This window comes from Ctenocephalides felis, unplaced genomic scaffold, assembly GCF_003426905.1.
Source record: "Ctenocephalides felis isolate EL2017-DRISC unplaced genomic scaffold, ASM342690v1 CF-g0.4_SCAFFOLD_03570, whole genome shotgun sequence".
NCBI classification, from domain to species: domain Eukaryota; kingdom Metazoa; phylum Arthropoda; class Insecta; order Siphonaptera; family Pulicidae; genus Ctenocephalides; species Ctenocephalides felis.
In genome coordinates this window covers 20,176,035-20,194,255 of record NW_020539724.1, presented here as the reverse complement: position 1 = coordinate 20,194,255, position 18,221 = coordinate 20,176,035, and the positions used below count along the sequence as shown (strand labels likewise).

Below are 18,221 nucleotides of genomic sequence, written 5' to 3'. Positions count from 1 at the left end.
TTAAATAATTAAATTATTGGTGCGGGAAGTTCCAGCAATTTGCCTTAAAGCACGATGCTATACACCTCTAATTTAAATTTTAACGGCTAAATTCTGTTTATTTATCTTAGTCTTGATTCAAACCTTTAATTTCAGAATGGGAATTCAACTCATCGTTTGTCCGACAGATGGTGCTTTCAGAGCGTCCATCAGTATTTTAAAAAGTCAGTTTGACGTATTCGAAAAGTTGGGCTTGCATTGCTAAATTATATCAACAAATCCTCAAAAAATAAATGTGATTTTATTTATTTTAAAGAATTAACATACTCTAAAGTGCTGTATGTTTAACAGAAAAGAGTACGCTATGTAATATGTAATATATAACATATAAATTAAGTGTACTTGCAGTTCTAACCCTCATAAATAGATATAATTGATATAAAATATAAATAAAAATGGCACAAAGTTTACCCATGGAAATAATGGAGCCTGAGGAAATGATTGATTCTGAATTAGTATTTATTGTGCCCCCGGAAAGAACACAAGAAGAGTATGAAATGCAACATTTTGGATTCACCGCTAAAGGCTTTGTTGAATGTGGTATGGTAAATGAAATAATAAAATAAACATAGTGTATAGTATATATATATATATATATATATATATATATAGTTAATATAAAAAAACAATAAATTATAAATTAATCTTTAATTTCAATCGATATTCAATTTAATGTCATCATCAGTGGATATTAACTTTGGTAGCTTACATCTAAAGATGTGTACACAACACAAAAAATTAGCACTAACATTTATACAACTAACTTGTCAACACCATGAGTTTCTATTCTTTTTTTATATAAAATGTAAAAAGAATAATGTTAATTTTATTTTGCAAAAATGTAAAAAGTTGAGTAATTTCTGCAAGGACTTCTGTATCACATGGTGTCTGAGAATCATTTAATGATGTAAGCTACCAAAGTTAATATCCACTGATGATGACATTAAATTGAATGTCGAAATGTTTGGAATTAAAGATTATTTTATAACATTTGTTTTTTTTTTCTTCGATGTATCACCCTATAAGAACTTACTCGTATACCTCAACATCAAAAATAACTACTAAATCATATATATATATATATATATATATATATATATATATATAATGTATATAACTTAGTTTTCTTACAAAGTTTCTTGCAAATGTTATAACAAAGTTATTTCAGTCTCAGAAAATGTAGCTCTATCTATTTCATTCTTTGTTTCGAGGATATGTGATACCTTCTTTGTCAAGGACTTTGTTTAATTTAGAAAACAATTTAATTTGTCTTACTAAGAATCATATTATATTCTTGTTAAAAAATATATTTGAATAGTTGAGTTATCAAGTTTAAAATGGTATGTAGAAATACTCTACATTCCTACATACTCACTACGGTAAACATCTATAGCTTTATGTATTTTCAAATTTAATTTCTAGTGAATGTTTGAGTTTGATTTTTAGTAAGACGAATTTAAACAAATGGTATTTGAATTCAATTCAATTTTAATGCGAATATTGATGCTAAAGGGAAGTTTACACAACTATCCAACATTGAATAAGAATTTATCGAATTTAAGTTTTGAAATTGAAGAGAACAATTATGTTCTGGTATATTTATTAAGTAGTAGACAATATTTTTATTTGTATAAGGTCACAGAATTTGTTCATTTAGATTTCTAGAATGAATATGCCATTTAATCTATTTCTAAAGTATTGACCGAGTGATATATTAATGATAATTATTATTATTAATTAATAATATACATATATATATATATATATATATATATATATATATATTCATGATTCTGAATTTAATGCTGACATATGTATTAAAATCTAGTAATCGGGCATAACATCAATGAAAACATGAATTTCTTTCAAAAATGTATTTTAGATTCATACATTTTGGCTAAAATCCTAGTCTTCATTTAGTGGAAACTAAAAATAAAATTAAAAGCTAAATCAATTGAATTGGAGTGAAAATTAAAAAAATAAAAAGAGTACTTACATTTAGTTAATCTTAGTGTTAAATTAGAAGATTTTAATAATCCATGGTATCAGGATATGGTAATGTACTGCACTATGTAATATAAACATTAAATCTGTAATTAAACAATATTTCACAAAATACTAATTTAAAAAAATCACAAATAGATTGTGTATGATACATGTGTTTTCGTAAAAGACTTTTAAAAAATATTTTTACCAAGATTCTACAATTATATTACATAGTGTAGTGCAAAACCATATCCTGATATCATGGATTATTAAAATCTTCTAATTTAACACTAATTGTAAGATTAACTAATTGTAAGTACTATTTACTCTTTTTATTTATTTTCTTTTCCAATACAATATATATATATATATATATATATATATATATATATATATATATATATATATATATATATATATATATATTATATATACATATATAATATATATTAAATGTTAAATATGAATAATACAACACTCAGATTTTTAACACACACTTTATTTAATAATTACAGACGTTTCGAGACCATGGTATGCCTCATCTTCAGTGTAATTTCAAAAACAGTTACTTATATACTACACATTTTTTAATATTTCATTTAAATTACATTTAATTTTTGATATACAAAAAATTCCTTGCAATGCTTGACTCTGTACTAAAAAAACATGTGATACTTACACTTAAAGTGTGTGTTGAAAATCTGAGTGTTGTATTGTTCATATTTAACATTTAATATTCGTTCCACTCATATCACAAAATTATATATATATTATGTTTGAAGGCTTCTTTATCAATATTCACAATCGTTTCTCTAACTTTTCTTTCTTTGCAGTATGCCAGAATGCCGAACGCCATGCATCAACTATACTTCAAGAATTTGAAAATCAATACATTTCACAAAATGGTAGCAGTAGTGAATTTGCTAAATTTATGCAAAATTATAAAGAGGCTTGTCAACCTTCATTAGATACATTCAGAGAAAATATCAAGAGTTATGCACAAAAATATTTTGTCATACCATCCAATATTTTATTGCCTGGAGATGAAGATCAGGAGAAACAAATTACGGATGCAGAACATGAAAAATTAGATAAAGAAATTGAAATGTTGGAAGAACAAATAAAGGATGTAAGTACATCTTCGTTAACAATTGCATATATATTTGTAGATGTGTTAATTCTTGTATACCACGAATTCAAAAGCTAAAGTTTATTGAATCTGCATATTTCGTTTTACTCATTTGGTGAGAAAAAAGTAATCTGCTTATATAAGTAACACTAAATTATTACTTTGTTATTCATACAAGTGTTTTCTTCAACTAAATGACATTTTTGATATATGATTCTTATAAATAAATTTTTTAATTTGCGGGTTTTTTAATTCATATTATGCCAGAATTAAAAATTATATATATATATATATATTATATTAAAATAATTATATATATAATAAAACATAAAATATTATATATATATATATATATATTTATATATATATATATATATATATATATATATAATTAATATATAATATGAATTATATAAAATTATAACTTTATATTGTATTCATTATTATATTATATATTTTTATTATATATATATACGAGGTGTGTTCAAAAAGTACCCGGAATTACTAATAATTAAATTTCGCGGGTCTGGAGTGTCTGATTGTCAAAATTTTTTTTTATTGTGTTGGTATACATGCCCCTAAAGTATGATGAAATTTTCAGCTATATTCACTGTTTACTTTGTCTGTGGTAGTCGCTAAGGTTCGACGTGTTTTTCTGAGCTCGGCGATTTTTACAATGGAAGAATTGAAAAGTCAAAGAATTTGTATTAAATTTTGCGTAAAAAATGAAATAAAGTGAATGAAATATAATTTTGATGTTGAAATATGTGATATTCAGTTTTCAGGGCAATACATCAATTAAAAAATTTGTATGACTTTAAAACATTTTTATTTTTTCCATACGTTTTGACACATAGTTTTGTGTCATCTTCAGTGGACTATGTAATTGTAATAATCCTAATTATTTCCTAATTATAATTGTTCACAATGCACAATGAAACCAATTCTTGTCACTTTAAATGTAACAATAATAAATTTTTGAATGAGTTATTTTATGAATTTGTAAAATACATCCCGCTATACTGTATTCCGATGCAAGACTCTTGCATAGTCATACAAATTTTTAATTGATGTATTGCCCTGAAAACTGAATATCATATATATATATATATATATATATATATATATATATATTTTTATGTTTTATTATATTGTAGCTAATATATATAATTTTATATTATATTATATTATATTTTAATTTCAGGAAAACGTTGAGCAATCTGAATTAGAGAGGAATGAGCATCTATTACAGAAGTTACTTGATAAATCGGAAAAAAAGTTGGAACAAATAGAAAAAGAAGTCGATGTATTAAATGAAACATTAGATCACACTGATTCTGAAGAATTGGATTATATACTTGTACAAATTAAACAATATCTAAATACAAAGATTTAGAATGATTATAGTTTCATTCAATTTGTGATGTCTTTAATGAGTTATTTGTAAGTAAATCTATATTATTTATTTGCGTTATCAAAAATATATTATTTATTTGCGTTATCAAAAATAAGGAAATTGGTTGATTTTTGCAAAGATGTAAGCAATTATTATTACATATATATATATATATATATATATATATATATATATATATATATAAACAGTGAAACAAGCATATACACACATGTACAAATATATACTTGTCATCTCGTTATTTCTCATAAATTTTTGAAAACTTTTGAACAGATGGCAAGAGATTTATATAAATATATATTTTAATTTATATAATACCCCAATAATTTATATGTTCATAATTTTTTTTTCCCATAGAACTAAATACAGTAGAAACTCGATTAACCAGACTAATGTTATACTAAAGTATAGCATTAATCATGCAAAAATTACTCTGTTCTACTGTAATGAATTAAAAACGTGTTCTATTAAAACTTACTTCAAGTTTGATACATTTGTATCTTGGACATTTTGTCATACTCATTAAGAGTAGGATTCGATGATCCAAAAAAGCCAGCTTCAGCTAGTTAATTCAGAAAGAGCAGCAGCTTTAAAAACTTGCTGACAGAAGTTAAATGTGATTCCTAAAATTGATATATTTAAGATATTTCAAATCTCAATCATCATTACAAAATCTTATCGTCCACCATTACTAATTTTACAAGTATAAGTACTTTTTCCTCGGGTACCTTAGGCCTTCCATGAATACTCAAAGAAACAAAAACAAATTTTATTGGATATACTCATATATACATTCAACATCTAGATAGCTTCTCCTGAAAATTTAAATAAGTGCAGAAATCAAATAAAATAATAAACATGAAATTTTGATTTACATAGTTTATGTACGATTAGCGACCCTAGTTCAGGAACAGGAACTTTATGTTCAACTATTTTTTTAGATCTCTGTCTTGATTTAGATTCAGTCATGATATATACAATTGCAAAATTTAGAAATTAAAATTTTATATTTGAAATTGAGAGTGATGTTTATTCAAGATATCTTTCAGGTGAGCACATCAATTGACATCAATAATGGTTTCAATAAATATGTTATTTCTTCTTTAACTATTAGAATCCTGAACTGTATTATGATCTTCTTTGGAGTAGTATTTTCCTAAAGAATTTACCATAAATATACCTACCAATGTAATAGTCTTTCATAAACCGCTTGAGTCGGTTATATTTTTTCACTACAAATAACTAAACAACAAAAAAAAGAGTGCGCGTAAGTAAAACCTATTGGCTACTGTACAAGATGGCATTTAAGTAAAAATCATATACCAATTTTGAATAATGTTTATTAGTAATATGATAACACTCGTGATGCACACATTTATTAGTGCCAACCATTATACACATTTATATAATGACAAATTATAAATTTTATATTTATAATAGCATTAAAAATATGTATAATATTTAAAAACAATAATGTAATTAAAGTCATACTTTAAATATGACATAATCGGCTTGTCATTGTAATTAGCATTTCGAAATGAACCATCATTAGAGAAATGAAGTAATTGTATTTTTTTTTTTTTCGCTGGCGATATAATCTCATATTCTTTGAACAGCTGTAATATCTGTCTAGCCTAAAAAATATTTTCCATTTTAATAACTCACAAAGATTTATAGAAACTTTACAAATACAATTTACGAATAATATAGAATTTATTTCTAATCAATAAATTTACGTTTAGTACATGGCACAAATGCTTATAATTTGTTTTAATATTTTTCTAACTCAGACATTTTTCAATAAATCAAGATTTGTGCTACGATGTAACTTTAAAATGTTTATTTATCTATGCCGATTTCCTTAGTGATATCGGTACGCATACAACGTTGATGCCGGTACGCATATAACGACAGATCTCTATTTACATACACGACGACTAATCACAATCGACACGTAAGAAATAATCTCATCAGGAATGGTCCAGCCAATCTTTACCAAAAACTAATCGTCAAGAAACCCAACTAACGAGTCTTTCGAACAGTCTTTGAATGTGTCCATTCAAAATTTTTCCATTTTCTATTCAAAATTCATGTCGAATTTTTGGCTAAAACATGGGTAAAACGTCAGCGAATTGTACATTATAAGAATTGTAATCCTAATTATAAAAAAACAGCTTCACCGATCGTCCAGCAAAACTAATCAACAAGAGTCCTTATCGAGCAACATCCAACAATTTTTCTGATAAAACGTTGACGGTAGCAAATAAGTTTTACTTCAATGGCGTGTGAATCTTACGCGCACTCTTTTTTGTTTAAATTTCCATGGGCTTACTATACAGTAAGAAATATTTCAGTTTGTTTTATACCGTAGAAGAAGTTTATATTTTCTTAACTTTTCAAGTCATGCTAAATCGTTTGAGACCAAATTTGGAAAAAGTATGTATGTGTCTATGTGACCAGATTTTTTATCTTTTATAAACGGTTTCTCAAAAATGGCTTCACTGACTTCTAAAGTTAAAAGCCACTTGATGGGGACTCACGTTGGTTAGTTTTTCTCGAAGATCGATGGTACCAGGTGGAGCCGTTTCTTTAGAATTAGCAGAAAAGCGCAATTGGACTATATCTTGCCATTATGATATCATTTGGGAATCGTGTTGATTAGTTTTTACTTCGTTATTGATTGTTAAAAAAAAATGTTCTCGAATTTAAGGAAAACTTGTATGGTGATAAAGTAAGGTAGCTAAACTGAATTTATTTTGGTAAGAACAGTAAGTTAAAAAACTTTTTAAAAAATGGGCCTCTCTGGGCCATTATATTTGATGAAGGTTCTCTTTTTAAACTTGATATTGAATGATTATTCTCATGACCATTTTCACTCTCTGTGGTCCTATTGTGAAAGTAATTAGTTTTCCTATAGGAATGTTTTGGCATGTGTATCTTGTCATTGTATCATTTTTTTTTGAGAAATTTAAAAAATTTTAGTGTTTGGAAAGCAATTTTTGCATATGAATTCATATCACTATAGTTTTATTTTAGAAAATTTAACTTCTATTTACCCCACAGATGTCGGCAGTATGAGGTAGAGTAACGGTACAGTATACGTGGTAATCTTAGTTTTGTTGCAAATTTCAAAAACGGACAGTGAATTACCGTTTTGTACCAGTGTAGAAATGAACAGTGTGATTCTGTTACGGGCTAGCTTAATGTGTTAATGCTGGTTGCTCCTACTTTTCTGAGAATTTTGGATTTCATGTGAGTTTTACTTCTATTTTTATCACCAAATTTGTAAGCTAATGCACAGACGCTTAGGGGATTCGATTCGAGTGCATATGAGTTTGCAAGTCCAGCGCTTAACCACTTGGCCACATTGCCGGTGTTTAAAGGCAGGATTATTCAAATTTGTTTTATAGATAACCCTAAGCATTAAGCTGTACAGCTAAATAATTTAGTTCTGATAAAACACATTTTTCGAGAAGTTGACAATTTCGTGATTATCTTTAGTAAGTTTTAGAGATATTAATTAATTCACTAATTTGAATTTACAACTATAGTTAAACGTTATGTTTACTTATCTATGGTTAAACTTATTGGAAATGACAACATATTATTACGAATTGATAGTGTATGCTTTCAAAATTAAATTATTTTTATTTTATAATAATATTATGGTTTATTACGGCAACGTGCATATAATTGTGGTTTTACCATTTAATTCGTTTAAACTTTAGAAAGTTCATTGAAAAATTCTATTTGATCAATCTTTTTAGATCCGTAACAACATAACGAGGTTTTCACTGATATCCTTTATTTCGGTATACCCTAAATAGAGTAATCATTAAAGAATTCTTTTTAATATTTTCATAGTTCATACGAATGCGACATTATTCTGGATCAGGGTTGTTGTATCACTGCAAAACAACGAAGTCTTTAGTTGCAACATCGAAATTTTGTCAAAAAATGGATTTGTTTTCGCGATTTTTAAAACGTTTTGACTGATTTTAATAGATTTTGGGACGCTGATTTCGAAAAATGCTATCCGTTTTTAGATGAATGCACATACCTCTGCGAAAAATCATAATCTTTGGTTGCAACGTCGAATTTTTTGCAACTAAAATCGAGTTTGTTTCGCAATTTTTACAAAGTTCTAACTCGTTCCGATAAATTTTAGGGCGTTGATTTCGAAAATGCTGTCCGTTTTATAGATAAACTCCGATACATGAGTAGAATATCAAACTCTTTGGTTCATTTCAAAAGATTTTAGGACGGTGATTTTAAAAATCCTATTCGTTTTTGGATAAATCCACATACACTCCGCGAAAAATCGAAATCTTTGGTTGCAAAATCGATTTTTTTTACATGAATCGAGTTTTTTTCGCAATTTTCAAAATGTTTTGATTGTTTTTAATAGATTTTGAGACGCTGAATTCGAAACTGTAATCCATTTTTAGATAAATCTACATACCTCTGCGAAAAATCGAAATCTTTGTTTGCAAAATCAAAATTTTACTAATGAAATGAACATTTTTTTTCGCGTTTTTCCAAATGCTTTGACCTATTCTGATAATTTTCGAGTCGATGATTCCGAATATGAAATCAGTTTTTGAAAACAAAAATTTCTTCTATCTCTACGACCAACTTGAAGTTTGAAAAATTGCCAACTTTGAAGCTTTGTATTTTTTTTGGTTTGGTGTAAAGATTACTAAAATTACTAAAATTACTTACTAAAAAGTTACTAAAATTTAGTGCAAACTAGTATATATATTTGGATACTAAAATTTCGTATAATTTTTAATTGAAACGCGAATTTGTGTCTGTGTACATTTTATCAAACAACTTGAAAATTTTGTTCTAGGCATTTCAATTTATCCATATTGGTAAAAAATAGATAAAATTTAGATTTATAATTACTTAGATTTACTAAACCATATTACAAACATAGACTGCTATTCATGCTTTTTTTAAACACATTCTACTCAATTTGAAAATGATACCAAATTATTCGATCATAATAAATGATGTATTCTACAAATTCATTTGAAGTTGAATCCATGGACTATCTATGCATTTTCTAAACTTTGGAATTGATCCTATTTTAGATGCATATCCTTAGAATAAATTTTGATTCTTATTACAGGTGCCTATGACTTATAAGAATGCCTTAAAAGGAACCTTACAACCACTAATTGGACAAAATCTTTTTGATAGAAAAGACAAAATTATCCTGTTTGATGAGCTTTCAGAGCGTGTATCATCAACCAAACAACGAAAACTTTGTGTGCAACATCGTAATTTTAGCAAAAAAAATAGATTTGTTTTCGCAATTTTCGAAATGTTTTGACTGATTCCAAAAGATTTTAGGACGCTGATTTCAAAAATGCTATCCGTTTTTGGATAAATCTACATACACCCCGCGAAAAATCGAAATCTTTGGTTGGAAAATCGATTTTTTTTAAAAAAAATGACTTTGTTTTGCGATTTTCAAAATGTTTTGATTGGTTTTGATTGATTTTGAATCGCTGAATTCGAAAATATTATCCGTTTTTGGATAAACCCACATACATCCCCCGAAAAATCGAAATCTTTGGTTGCAAAATCAAAATTTTACTAATGAAATGAAAAATTTTTTTTCGCGATTTTCAAAATGTTTTGACCGATTCTGATAGTTTTCGAGGCGCTGATACCGAATATGAAATCAGTTTTTGGAAAAATAAAATCTTCTGCATCTGTGACCAATTTTATGTTTGAAAAATGGCCAACTTTGAAGCTGATTTTAACTATGAAGACGACGATAAATTTGTAATTTTTTTGGTTTGGTATAAATATTGTACTTTAGTCTACACAATGCATTCATTAAAATTATCAATTTCAATCATTAAGGGCCTTAAAATTGCATTTGAAAGTCATGATTTTGGCCAATTTTGGCTGCCCCTGATAGACCGGTTTTTTATCGAAAAAAAATAAGATTTTTAAATTACACTAAAGTAGGTTTGGTTTACTGCTAACCAGGCGTGAATATGAATTTATTAAAAATTATTACTATTTCCTACTATTTTTTATCTTTTATATATATATATATATATATATATATATATATATATATATATATACACATTTATATTTATATATATGCACATGTATATTATGTCAATTTTTGTAATACTGGCAGCACTCAATAAGTTTAATTATTTATTTATATATCTTATTTATTTACACAGCTAGAAAAATTATTGAATTTAATTTTTTCTCGAATTGTTATTCTGTCCTACACCGACCGTATCTTTACGACCTCGGCCATTCGCACAATTGGCACACAACTTTTTCAGGAAGCTTATATCTTTCATTATCAAAATAAGACTTTATATTTTTGCAAATAGAGGAGGGTTCTTTATAACCAATTGGCCGAGATCGTTAAGTTGCCACTACGGTTGCTCATTGTTTCTCGGTTCAAATCCCCAAGATGCTTGAAAATTCGAATGTATAGTTTTTCATAAATATCAAATATTAGTTCAAAATATTAAATTCAGGTGTCGCATTTCGACCTTGACACTTAGTATATTTCTGAAAAACAAAAAACTCAAGTTTCGCACTTGACTGTAAGAGAGATACATAAAGACAGAGATGACGATGGTAGAGGAAGAACTGGGGAAAGAGAGGGGGTAGAGGCAGATGATGAATAAGAGAGATGTGTATGATACATATTCTTTATTAAATTTCAATATTAATACAATATGAGAATGAAAATAACTTTTATCATCAATAATTCAAATAGCCGAGCGGTTTAAGTGACCGCATACTCGGTGAAATCACTCTGGAGGCACAAGGTGAGACGGATCGAGTCCAGCTGCAGGCGACGACGACCAACTCTGTAGCAGAAAAAATGGAGCAGTGCTGGTGGCTGGCAGGCGCAAGAAGGGTCCTGAAACGAACACACGAAGTGATGGTCAACCTGAGGTCCATGATGCGCGAGGTTACACGCAAGGGAGACACATTGCGGAAGATGCATGCCGAATCCAAACATCTACCCAAAAACCACAACATGCAAAAAAAAATTAAAAAAAAATGAAAAAAAAGGAAAAAAATGGGAAAAAAAGGGGAAGGAGGAGGAGGAGGGGAGGTGGAGGGTCCAAAAAAAACCCCCCTAAGTCCTATTTAGCGATTTCACTCTCCGGTTCAGCGTTGGAACTTTTTTATGTTTTTTAGTGTTCCCTCACACCAATTCCCAAAGCCAACACTCGAATGAAATGAGGTCAACATTGAAATTTTCACAACAAGAAAAAATTACTGGGACTTAGTTAAAATTTTTAACTTTGCCCCAATAAATTTTTCTCGTTATGAAATTTTCAATATGGGTCTCATTCATTCGAATGTTGGCTTTGGGATAATATAGCATGCATAAATAACTCGTCTGTCTTAATCGAAAAGGTTTCAGAAAATTTGGACTTAGAAAAAAAAATGATTTGAAAGGACTTAGAAAAAAAAATTACTCGAAAAAATTATAATCAGAAAATTTAGACTTAGAAAAAAAAAATTCTGAAAGGACATAAAAAAAAAAAAATATTCGAAAGAATTATTTAATTTATCGATGAAATGAAGTGATATTAATCAAATCAAAATTGTTTATATGACTTGATAAAACATGTGAAACCTTTACAATTAATCGAGACAAAAACAAATGTAATTGACTTGAATAATATACAAATTATTGGAAAAAGCTATAAAAGAAATTCAATAAAACTTGTAAAATAAAATAATCAAAAATATTCAAATGTGAATATTAACTACTTCAAAACTGTTTAAATCTGATTGTTATCCTTTAGAAATTGAGTTAAATAATTTTTACAACTTGAATCAAATGATAAACTTGTTAACAAAATTATGTTTTGTCTAATCATTCAAGTCAACTCTCTGAAACTTTGATTGCATGTCTTGATCAAAATTGTTTTTATCAATAAAAGAATAAAAATCTATCATTTAGCTACGCAGCAATATAATTGAATAAATTTAAAATTAAACTACAGTAAAAGACTTTTAAAAGCTGCATTTATTAACAATTTGGTAAGTTGTATTGATTATTTGAAATATTTTGATCAAAACCAACAATCGTGTTATCCATAAATAAGAATGTACATGCAGACAATGTCGTGACAGGGAAAACACATGATTCTTGATACTGGAAATATCAAATACAAATACAAATATTTTTTCTGTATAATAATGAACAAGTTTGATAAAAAAGAGATTTTTGTAACAAAGTAAATTTGTAATTTGTAACAAAATACCATCAATTTAGGAGTTACCTAAGGAAGGATGCTAGGACCCCTTCAGCAAATAAGTAATCGATGCTTACAAAAAGCTGTATTAGTTAACTAATAATTTGGTAGTAAAAATTTAATATTCATATAAAAGTTCTGAATTCCACACAAAATCAGTTTATAGTATTTATAGAGCAAAAGAATCTCTGGTGAAATATTATTATGATTATTCAGCATCTCGATACATAAGAGAAATAGAAACTTTTCTCTTTTATATATATTTAAAACAAGTATAAAATGCACTTGAATAAATAAATAAAAAAACTGAATCAACATGTTTTCCCCATAACAAATTAAATAAGAACTTAAGTCTTTTACACATATGTCTGCCAAATTAATTTAAAATCTTTTATTCGCACAATAGTTGTTGAATAAACAAAAAATAGATTGTATAAGGTATACTATGTAAAAAATGATATTGACTCGAATATTATGATATAAACTATATTTTCAGCAGATATATGTATATAATTATATTAATAATGCACGAGCCAGAAAATATTCCACTAAAATATATACAGACTGCTTTATAAATGATATTGAATAACAAAGTGACAAGTTCTCAAGGCACCTTTAAACTAATTTTCATTTATTAATTTCATTTAATATGAAAAACAAGCATTAAATTCATAATTAATAAGAAATATTATTGTTACAAACATAAAAAGTAGCATGTAATACAAACTAGGTCAATAATTGTAAACTCCTTTCAGAACATAAATTAAAAGTAATATCTTTTTATGAATTTCTATTGAGATTATAAATCATCACTAAAGATGACAAACAATATTGTGTTGAAGTAAAGATTTTCAAAATCATTTGACTGCTTTAAATTCAAAATTAAGAAAAACTTAATATATATATATATATATATATATATATATATATATATATATATATATATATATATATATATATATATATATATATATATATATATATATATATATATATTATTTAGTAGTTAATTTTGATGTTGAAATATATGAGTGAGTTCTTGAGGGCGATACATCAAACAAAGAAAAGACAAAGATTTATAAAATAATCTTTAATTCCAAACGTTTCGACATTCAATTTAATGTCATCATCAGTGGATCTAAAAACAGTATGAAAATTAGTATATCTAGGTAATTATAATATAGGTGGATTGGTATAGTAACTATACAATAAGAGAAAAATTAACAAACAGCAACACTTAACAACAAACAAAATATAAAAGATAGGAAAGGTAATAGAGACTAGAATTAAATAAATAATTAAAAAATATAGGCAAAAATATATAAGTACACTCACAGTGTACTTTGAGTGTACTTATATATTTTTGCCTATATTTTTTAATTATTTATTTAATTCTAGTCTCTATTACCTTTCCTATCTTTTATATTTTGTTTGTTGTTAAGTGTTGCTGTTTGTTAATTTTTCTCTTATTGTATAGTTACTATACCAATCCACATATATTATAATTACCTAGATATACTAATTTTCATACTGTTTTTAGATCCACTGATGATGACATTAAATTGAATGTCGAAACGTTTGGAATTAAAGATTATTTTATAAATCTTTGCCTTTTCTTTGTTTGATGTATCGCCCTCAAGAACTCACTCATATATATATATATATATATATATATATATATATATATATATATATATACTTAATACATATTAAGTTAAATATTGAATATTGAAAACACTATAGGTGCAACAGATATAGTACGATAAATACCTGTATATAATTCTTGAAAAATATTCTTTGACTCGCTATGTATAAAACATGCTTTGCACTTACATTGTTAGATATCCTCTGCAGCAGCTCCAAAAACTCAAAGAAATCTCAAGTACTCGACACAATATCACTACTTTAGAACCACTACATAACTTTGTCTTTTACAAGTCTATTTGACATTTTACAATTGTCCGACTAAATTCTCTACGAAACACACAAGACACGACTTACATTAGAGACTTTTGTGAACTTAAAATTGGATAATGTGGAAATGCGCTACCATAACCTACGAAAGTATACACATTTATATATAAATTATACAATTGCTAATTGCATATATATAGATAAAGGATACATCAGCACTGAAAGTAGAAGGTTTAATTATAATATTGATTCGAAATGGGGGTCCTGAAAGAGATAATTATTACTATTCAAGGTACACCTATGCATTTCCACACATATCCCTTTTTTTAACTTTTTACAAATGTTGCACGATATATTTTTTATGTCAGATTGATCTACAGATTTAATTAAACGATTTTATGCACAATTTAATTAAAACTAATCAAGGATTTAATTAAAAACTCTTAATTAACGCGAGATTAAGTTCATTCCAAAAATCTCTTGACATTTCAAGCAATTGAAGTTAGCCAAATGACCGCTGCCCCAATCTTGTACAATTTAAAGCGCGAATTTCAAACAGAAAATTTAATCTACAAAAATTATGAAGTATTGTTATATAAAGTATAGCGTTCAAAGTGAATAAATTTTCTTGAAAATATAATTTTTCTTAGTTAAAAATGTTTATGAAATTATTTTAGCTCATTAATAAATATTTGATTTCATTTTAATACTTAAAACGAGCTGAAAATATAAATTATATACTATAAGCTTTTATAATATGATAATAATAATTTATACAGTTATCGAAGGCTCAAATACAATTCTAATTGCCAGAACATAATTATTACTAAATAAATTAATAAAAAATTAACATGCTTTAAACACTTCATTTACCTCTAATATTATGAGAATTTCTTATGGAAAAAATGTAAACATTGGTACGAAACCCATAAAAATGTTAACAAAATATATACTTTTTATTAAAATCTTTATGAATTACTGATAATTTGATGTCCAATGATCATTTTTGACCGCCAAATACCATTTTTTTCACTAGATCTCTGAAATCGCTAGACCTGCCTCCTCCAAAAATGTTTTTGAAATTTATGAATCGATAATATCTTGTATAAATTCAAAGACTGTATTCCATAGATTTTCTTCAGAATTTTTTATTTTATATTTTTTATATAGTTTTTTTTTATTTAATTATATATTATTTTCATATCTCAGTCAGACAGGGGTATCTGGTATGAGAGATTATGAAACAATTGTCTTATTTTATATATAAGTATTTATATTTATATATTTATGCTTATTTATTTATGTATATCTATGAATATATATATATATATATATATATATATATATATATATACATAGATAAATAAGCATAAATATAAGCATATATATATATATATATATATATATATATATATATAAACTTACATTTATGTCTTTAAAGTATTTAACTTACGTTAAATTTCATTTACAGTATTAAAACATTTACAGTTGAAGAACTAGATATTATTTTCTACATAATATCTAGGCCTAGTTTGTTCAAAAAAAAAAGATTTCATATTTTGATTGCACCTATATACTAAATTATATACATACAATTCATTTATAATTTCACAAAGTCAACCTAATTTCCTAGTCAACCTTTCTTTTTATCAACTATTAAGTAATCAGTATTATAAAGCATTGTGTATATATTTGATAATAATAAATCTATCATTACTTTACTTTACTAAAATATTAACTTATAAACGACTGACTAGACATTTTCAGACTAGATTATATCAGAACAAAGCCAATATCAATAATAAATGGAATATAAATTGAAAGCATTATTAAATTGAGATCAAAAAGAATGCAACAAATATAATTTTGTAATTAATGAGTATTGAAAAATTAAATTACAATTACAAACTTATACTAAACACAATCACATATTCTTGTAAAACTATAGCCTAGAGAAGTATCCATCTTATAATAGAAAATTATTGCTCACAAACGGCTCATATATAGCTTTGAAATCATAAAAAATATCTACTTAAATCTCTAAATGAATGCATAATTATATTCATGAGAGTCAATAAGTTAGCAGATGGGTATGAGTATTTAATTTAATTACATTAAATATAAAAATTGTAAATTTTGAAAACTTAATGCAGGAGAGAACAAATTCATTCTACTAACTGGAATAGCATGTGGTTTATTCATTATGAATGATTCAAATTAAATTTAAATTATTTATAATGCATCTGCTTTTTACTGTGTTATGATATAATATATATATATATATATATATATATATATATATATATAATCATCTCTTTGACTAAATTTGGAAAACGCTTATCGATTGTATAAAAATATGCTCATAATGTAAATTATTAAATAAATATTTATATTTCTATTTTCAATAAATAAATAAATACTAAAACTATTTGATAAATAATTAATTTATAGTATTGACTAGATATATGAGAACTAAAATAATCACAATTGAATAAAAATAAATTAGAAGTAAATATTAAATCATTATTACTATAATAACATGTAACTATTATTTTCACCTATAGTAAAGTCTCATCTAACTTTGTTATTCTTAAAGTTCGAACGAATCAATAAATAAATAAATAAATAATTAAAAATATCACATATAAAATAAATATATATATCAGACCAATATTGTTTAATTAATATTAATTGGTTACTGCTATTAAGGAGATCATAATTATTTCCATTCTTTCTGTTCATTTAAAAAATATATATATAAAAAAAGACAACTGAAAAAATGAAATGATCAACAAACGACTGCCAGAGTATCAAATAATTAATTAAAAAAATATTCGAAGTAGTGTTTTAAACAATGCTTATTTCGTTTTCAATTCATATTTGAAAAAGGCTTGCTTTCAATAAAGCCAAATGGCAATTAATAGATATTTTTAAGAAAAAGTATTTTACAAATGCTTAAATTTTGTGGAATGTGTAAATTTCGATTGTTCTTGTTCATAGTTCATATAATTTTTTTTAATGTTTAAAATAAATAATTTAAATAAATATATCACAAACATTTATAGTTAATATCTTTTCATAATATCAATAAGTAGCTGCTTCAAATCGAGTGTTAGGAAATTATATAAAAAAAAACTTATAAAAGTTATTCGACTAGTATTATGACCAGCCTAAACCAGTTGTTACATCATAAATTTTGAGGTTTAATCAAATATTTTAACTTAATTTTAATAAATGAATAGATAAATACTAAAAGTATTTAATAAATGAATTATTTGCAGCCTTTACCAGCTATGATGTAAAGATAAAATAATTTTGAATTTGTTGGTCATTATACATAAATTTTACAGTACTTTAGACTTGATAATAAATTTACCATGAAAAAATGAATGCAAGAGTATCATTTTTTTAATCAGCAGTATTACATTTGCAGTATGTAATTTTTATCCATTAACCACGATATAACAAC

At 25.8% G+C, this 18,221-nt stretch overlaps 1 protein-coding gene across 1 annotated transcript; it reads left to right on the top strand.

Annotated features, from left to right (window-relative positions):
* The first annotated feature begins 260 nt into the window (after positions 1–260).
* On the top strand, positions 261–18,054 carry LOC113383557. The gene is made up of 6 exons (XM_026621814.1): positions 261–579; positions 2,859–3,154; positions 4,359–4,514; positions 9,703–9,813; positions 11,338–11,535; positions 18,034–18,054. The coding sequence occupies exons 1-6, from the start codon at positions 435–437 to the stop codon at positions 18,052–18,054; spliced, it is 927 nt and encodes a 308-aa protein (XP_026477599.1). The 5' UTR covers positions 261–434.
* The last annotated feature ends 167 nt before the right edge of the window (positions 18,055–18,221 follow it).

Bases quoted from the DNA above. Each gene is read 5' to 3' on its own strand.
- LOC113383557 (XM_026621814.1), top strand. From the start codon at position 435: ATGGCACAAAGTTTACCCATGGAAATAATGGAGCCTGAGGAAATGATT. The intron at 580-2,858 runs GTATGGTAAATG...CTTTCTTTGCAG, and splicing joins TAAAGGCTTTGTTGAATGTG to TATGCCAGAATGCCGAACGC. The intron at 9,814-11,337 runs GTATCATCAACC...TAATTCAAATAG, and splicing joins TTGATGAGCTTTCAGAGCGT to CCGAGCGGTTTAAGTGACCG.